This window comes from Lactuca serriola, chromosome 9 (assembly GCF_051521515.1).
Source record: "Lactuca serriola cultivar US96UC23 chromosome 9, Lser_US96UC23_V15, whole genome shotgun sequence".
Classification (NCBI taxonomy): domain Eukaryota; kingdom Viridiplantae; phylum Streptophyta; class Magnoliopsida; order Asterales; family Asteraceae; genus Lactuca; species Lactuca serriola.
The window spans coordinates 137,102,965-137,110,142 of record NC_136416.1 but is presented as its reverse complement, the minus strand read 5'-3'; the positions used below and the strand labels follow the sequence as shown (position 1 = coordinate 137,110,142).

The 7,178-nt window shown below is 36.8% G+C and overlaps 1 protein-coding gene across 1 annotated transcript; it reads right to left on the bottom strand.

Annotated features, from left to right (window-relative positions):
- Window positions 1-6,126: 6,126 nt before the first annotated feature.
- Window positions 6,127-6,549, bottom strand: LOC145076118 (uncharacterized). The gene is made up of 2 exons (XM_079022109.1): window positions 6,394-6,549; window positions 6,127-6,288 (listed from the first exon to the last, which is right to left on the bottom strand). Exons 1-2 carry the CDS (start codon window positions 6,547-6,549, stop codon window positions 6,127-6,129), a joined length of 318 nt encoding a protein of 105 aa, XP_078878235.1.
- Window positions 6,550-7,178: the final 629 nt, after the last annotated feature.

Below are 7,178 nucleotides of genomic sequence, written 5' to 3'. Positions count from 1 at the left end.
TATAATCCCTTCTGGATAAGGGGTGGATGGTTTTAGGGTTTAGAAGGACCTAGAATTCGTCCAAGGCTTATCATTAGGGAGATTGGATTGCTTAGGGCCTAAGTTATCCAATTAGGGTTTAAGGGTGAAACCCTAGGAGGCTCACTAGTATAAATAGACCCTTGGGGTCAAGGAAATCGGCACTCTTGCTTTTGAAGAAACCCTGGCCGACTTCCTCCCCTCTCCCCTCTCTCTCTCTCTAATCATCCTCTTGCTAAGTTGGTGTTTGTAAGCCATTAGAGGAGTGACAATTGTGACTCTAAGCTCCAAGGACAAGAAGATTCAAGCAAGATACTTAAGGTAATCCTTTAGATCTGTTTTCTTATGTTATTATACTAGATCTATTGATCAAAGTCTTGGATACATTGCATGTTCAATTAGAGAAACCTAGATCCAAGCATTAGGGTTTGTATGTGCACATAGGAATGTTCTTATGGCTCAAACCCATCAGGAAAGCCATAAGATGGGAGTCGTTCCTACTAAATTATCTTTATGCTGGAAAGGTTCACTCTCCGGCTTGGAAAGATTTGAGGGGAGTTCGGAACGAAGATGATAGAAGAAAAGGCTCATGAAGACTTATGGCTAAACATCCTCAATCGAGGTTTTGAGATTCGATCTGATCGTATTACTTGCGACAGGAAAAGGTGATTTTCCTAACACATAGCGTGAGTAGTGTAATCACTAATTCACTAAATTGTATTATTTTATGGATGTATTAGCGCGACTATAACGAGGAAAAGACACTTCTCGGGTTCCATGTACTGGCTCCCTCTGTCTACCTCATATCCTTGACTGGGACCGGCGTTGATTTTCTTTGGGTAGTTACCTAGGGTTCTCTTCTCATATAGACATATTGAATTTCTACTCCATCTTACTTCCGATTCTGACTATGGGTGTCATCGCTTCATGATGGATGACTGGAAATCTTGGAAGTTCAGGCGAATTTCCCACCGGTGTCCCTAAAAAGGTATAGGCACTTGGTGGTTTTCAATAGTCTCGTACTAGTTCATTTATTTACGAATTGGAAATCTTCTCAATGAACTTCTTCTGGATCTGAACCAACTCTTCTGTCGAACACTGAAGTGTATAGGGTTTTCTACAGGGTTCGTGCGAGAATGGAAATGTTTAAAGAATCCTAAGAGATTATTAACATTTCACTGGGTGATCCATATCGAGTCCTGCTACAATTACATAGGGTACACAAATTATATATAACTTAGATCCAATAGGCCTTCGAATATGTGATACTACTCTATATCCACATCCCAACGATGAAAAGGAAGTAGAGCAAAACCACACATTCTTAGTCTATGGGATCCTTATTATATATAACCTTGGGAGTATACCCTCTGTAATTGTAGGTATATCAATAAGGATCTTTTTAGTTTTTCACACAAGGTTATCTATGGATCCTAAAATACCCCTATGGTATTTTAATTTCTTGTTTGTTTCTTAACTTCTGAATATGATTCTGGGATTAATGTGAGTCTTTTAGTATTTCAAAATACTCCCATAGTATTTTAAACTTTTTGTTTGGCTCTAGCATTCCTATTTGGTAAGTTTCAGACCTGTTGCAACACCACTATCACTCCCAAGCACATGTTCATCACATCTTGAATAAATGTAGTTGACCAGGTTACATTTATCCCAGCTTACGATTACATAACTGCCCAGGTTTGACGGTAATGCTCAACATCCGAAGACTTTTATTCTTGTTCTTCTTGTGATACTTTGTTCGAGTGTTTAGATTCTGGATGTTCTTATACTTTGGTAAAATATGGTTATATTTTAAAGTATAATTCTTGGTTAGAGTGTTTTATCCCTATGTATTTATAGGATGTATATCTTTTATGAATTGATATACTTAGCTCACTATAAACAATGCTCTGATACCAATCTGTCACACCCCAAAACCGGAACGGCGGAAACGTTTTGGGGTGGGTGACGTCATGTCAAGTATCACAGCATATGCAGTATAGTAATCAAAGTACAACAACCATTGCATTAATAGTAATAGTTTTACATAGGTTACATTTTATAGAGTCATCAAAGTAATACAGAAACTAATATAGATGCAACTCGGTTCTAGGTTGGCTTCACAAAAGCTCCTGGGTGTACCTGTCTTTTGCTGACCTGAGAATACAAGTTATTTTGAAAGCGAGTATCAGCATTTTATAATGCTGGTGAGTCCATAATTATTTAGTGTCATTTGTGTAAGTAACCATTTATTCAAAATAACTTTATGAAAAGTAGTAGTTTAGAATCTACGGTGTATTAGCGTCCTTTCCAAAAAATCCTATATTTTCTAAATAAAAGCAGTCTTTTACCAAGACTCGACAGGGTTATGTTCTAAAGAGAAATTTTCCCTTAAATACTACCATTACCAAATTTAGAATTTACTTTAAAAGGAGTAATGAGAAAATCAAAAGTGCAGATACTAAGGGAAAAAAATAACATATGCCTCAGCAATAATACTGCTGACTAAGGCAAAGGAAATCATAGACTCCAGGAGAGTATCAAATGACTAATACGCCTGACTCAGTTTAACAAAAGGAAACACGGACCCCAGACAGTATCAAATGAACGATACAACTAGCGAGGTCTAAAACAAAGAAATACAGACTCCAGACAGCATCGAGTGAACGATACAGCTAGCAAAGTCTAAAACAAAGAATGAATGTGAACCCGTATGTAACCATGTTGATCGACGATAGAGTATCCGTTGACCCTCCAGGTCACGCGTAGAGGTAGTGGCAGTAGAGGTAGTGGCATTATGTCACCCATGGGCCTTACCGGCGCGGACTGTAGCTAGTAGTCTGGGTGTGGGAGTGTCAGTCTCGTATAGATCTATATACATGATGTTCGCTCTCCTTCTTGGAGACTCTGGTTACACGGAATTGGCGCAATGAAGCGTCGTATAGGGAAATAGTGTGTCATATTCTAAAGTAAAAGAGAGAGGTAGAAATAGAGATAGAGATAGAGATAGAGACTCTTAACTATTCCTATAATAGTTACTAGGGTTCCAGAAACATGAATAATAGAGGGAGGCCTTTACTACCTAAGGCGATGAACTGGCTGAGAGAGAGCTTTTATGTCCATATATGTATACATGATATATAATTAATGTTTAGACGACCTTCAGACAGATATCCGATACCCACCAGACCACATCCCAACGAGGAAAAGGAAATAGGGCGAATTAGCCTTCCTAAGTCCTTTAAACATTATTTATATAATTATACAAATGTGGGCATGCATTTAACGAAATAAGAACATAGAAGAAAAATTTGGTAAAACCTTTGGAAAACCTTTACACTTAAAACAATTGCGACTTGATACTACTTTGTAAAACAAGCTTAAAAACCTTTGGAAATCCTTTGAAAACTATTCATAAACAAGTTTTGAATATAATTTGATAAAACAATATAAGTGAAGAAAACCTTGGTTTAAAACACTGATGTAACTAGTTTTGAAGTAAGACATACAGCGCGTGAGACAATTTGAGAAAAGGTTTAAACAATTAAAGACGTTTTGGAAAACCATCTATAGTATTATACTTGGTAAAATGACTGAGAGTGTGATAAATCCTTTTGCATGCGGGTTATTAATCACATATGATTGCTATGATAACTAGCATGTTTAACTTGTATCCCCCCCATAAAAGCATGTAAAAACATTTAAAAGGTTAATTCAGGGGTATGAACTCACCTGTTGTAAGTGGATCAGATGGAGGTGCCGGTTGGGTGCTCGGTGTCAAGTGAAGACTTGAACACTCTTAGTGACCTAGTAACATATGAAGGCATATGTTTACATACAATTAGTGTTTATAATACTAATTTAAACACGTAAACTCATCCTAATGTGCGGAAAACACTTTGGTCAAGTGCTAGGAGGCTATTGGGTTGCAAATAAGGGAGTGTATGGCCTAGTTAGGGGGTTTACTCTTCAAGAGTAAACTCTTTATAGAGTTTACGGACCTAAGACCATATCCCCATGAGTTTACGGCTGTAAACTCATGGGTGGTGTGCTCTTGGATGATTTAAGGTCTTATCTCACTAGTGGAATTAGGCTAAGCTCCAATCTAGGGCTTATGAAGGGTTTAAGGCCTCAAATAGACCATTCATGGGAGTTTACAGCAGTAAACATAGAGTTTACGGCCGTAAACTCTTACTGGCCCCTTCCTTTTGTGTTTTGATGGCTCATACTTGTTTCTAGTCAATTATACAAGTCATAAGGGGGTGTTAGGGGCATCATATGACCATTTTATGGAGTTTACGGCCCATGGACCAATCCTTGGGGGGTTTACGGCCGTAAACTCCTAAGTCCTTGGTTTAATTGATGTTTAAAGCCCCTACTTCGTTTGTGGTTGATTCTAGACATTTTCCCAAGCCATAGGAGGTGTTTGAGGGAAATTCTAACACCTTTATAGGTGTTCACGGCCCATGAAGAGGGGTTTACGGTCCAAGAGTGTTCTTAGGACGTAAACTCAAGTTTACTCTTCATATGATAAGGTTTTGGTGTTCTAAGCTCATACATGCAAGTCTACAAGTCATATCTAAGCCCTAGAAATGATTTGGAAGGGTTTTGGGGCTTCAAAACCCCACTTATGGGTGTTCATGGTCCAAGAGTATTCTTGGGCCGTAAACACATGATTTTTTCGCTTTTGGATGTCTTTAACACGAATTTGCATGCTAAATAAGCTACACAAAAAGTTAGGATAGATTACCTACGATTTTGGAGCTCGAAATGGACGTTTTTTGATAGTAAGCAAGTTGTAGAGAGAGAGTGTAGAGAGAGAGTGAAAATTCTCAAATGGATTTCACTCACCCTTATATAGGGGTTTGAGTTTGTGGCTCGGAGGAAATCTACCCGATACTGACGTTAAACGGGGCTTTTGGTCGCACCCGATTAAATGGTCGTATTTTGACTTGGTTGTAACTAAAACTTTTCAAGGGATTATTGAGTTTGTTCTTAATTTATTTCAACCCTTACGAAGTCATAATAAAGTCCCTATTTAATTAACCTAATCCAAAAAGGTTAACGGACAATTTAATAAAGCAGGTTTTATGAACGGAAAAACAGGTTAAAATTGACGGGATAAATTTCGGGTTGTCACAGGATCATCTTGCAAAAGCTGAAGAAACCTTGTTTTGACAAATATGGAAGGGGTTCCACATCTAGCTATCCAGTAGATTTAGAGTAGTTACCTAGGTATATGGGGGCAAAAGTGGGGATGGTATCATTGGGCAATTGTATAGGTAGCCCTTTTTGGTTATTTTTTGATATACACCCACTACTTGCAGCATACATCCATTTGTTTATGGTTTGCCTTTTTTGGATATTTTTTAGGCTTTTGGGTACATGTTTTGGTATACAAAATGGTGGCTGCTACATGCTAGTAAAACTTATGTAATTGATGCTTTATATTAAGGTTTATAATGGATGCCCCCTATTATGGTAACCATGATGTTTTTATTTTATTTTCTAGTAAATGTTAAGCATTAACAATGTACTTTCATTAGTGCAATTCCTTTTATGCAAGTTAGTGCAATTCCATTCATGCAAAGTTTACTTTCATTGTGAATGTAACTAATGTACTTTCATTATACTTCCATTCATTAGCCCTTCCTTTTATGCAATGTACTTCCATTCATGCAACATATACATGAGATAGCAATTAACTACCGTTAATAACATTGCCATTAATACCCTTAATACATTACAAACATGTAACATTCATCCGTTCTAAAAAAACATTACAAAGATGTAACAATTCTTCATTTCATTAGTGCAATTCCTTTTATGCAAGTTAGTGCAATTCCATTCATGCAAAGTTTACTTTCACTGTGAATCTAACTAATGTACTTTCATTGTACTTCCATTCATTAGCCTTCCTTTTATGCAATGTACTTCCATTCATGCAACATATACATGAGATAACAATTAACTACCGTTAATAACATTACCATTGATACCCTTAATACATTGCAAACATGTAACATTCAGCCGTTAAAAAAAAACATTACAAAGATGTAACAATTCTTCATTGCCCTTAATATATTACTAATACAGGAAAAACCAACAAAATTACATTTTAATAACCACTATTGCTAACATCAACGATATAACCACTAATAACCCTATGATCAATTCTAACAATGGCTTGATCTCCTCTGTATGACACATCTCCATATTTTGACATAGTTCTTCATCCGCCCATTTGAAAAAACCACAGTTACCTCCTTCCACCTACAACAAAAAAATAGGGTTTTATTACATACGTTCTTCTTTAGGAAGTTAGAGCAACCCTAAAATTTTAGGGAGAAATTAGTACAAAAATAAATAGATTTTTACCTGATAATTAGGGCAGCCCCAAAATTTTCTTCCTGGGTTATCAGGTGTTCGTGAGATTGATACACCACAAACATCACCACAGTCGCATCTTATTACCCTCTTGTTCCTCATTCTTGTACCACCATTGAAGCTTGATCTTGACGACGAAGTTGTCATTTTTCCGTTGTAGCTTTGTGACTAACTGTGGGGGTCGAAGGGATCAATTGCACACGACGATGTCTGTGAATGGGTTTTTAAATGATAATTGCCACATATCTTCCACCTAAGCAAGTGGTAACTGGTTGATTAAAGGGAAACCAGCTACTTGGCAAAAACGACAAATTAAATGCAAGTTTGAGGCAAATACGGACCTAAATTTGAACTTTGGGCAAATCCGTCAATTTTGTGCAAATATGAGGGTTTTTATGCCATTAGCCCATTTATTTTCAAATAAAAAGTTTAACATGTTTTTTTGAAACCGGGTACTCGAAACAGAAACCAATTCTGACGGTTCCGGAAGCAGTTACGAATTCATATAAAATAATAATTACATCCCATCTCGTTAAAATTATTATTTACATTATAATTTATAAAACAACCATTACGGAAGTCACATAACATAAATATCAAATCGTCCGGTAAGTCTAGCTCAAAACATAAAAGCTTAATGAGTCCAGTGCATTGTTGTTTGTGAAATAAAAAGGTCTAGTGTCTTGTCTTTGCTAAACATTGAACATTATAAAGCAGTGTCAGCTCTATCATTTGTAAAACAAAACAAAGGCTTAAGACCCCCAATTATAAAGCTT

What these genes read in the sequence shown, in the direction of transcription:
- LOC145076118 (XM_079022109.1), bottom strand. Translation starts at nt 6,549, where the DNA reads ATGACAACTTCGTCGTCAAGATCAAGCTTCAATGGTGGTACAAGAATG. An exon ending in GGGGCTGCCCTAATTATCAG is followed by an intron (nt 6,289 to 6,393) that starts GTAAAAATCTAT and finishes TTTTTGTTGTAG; the next exon opens with GTGGAAGGAGGTAACTGTGG.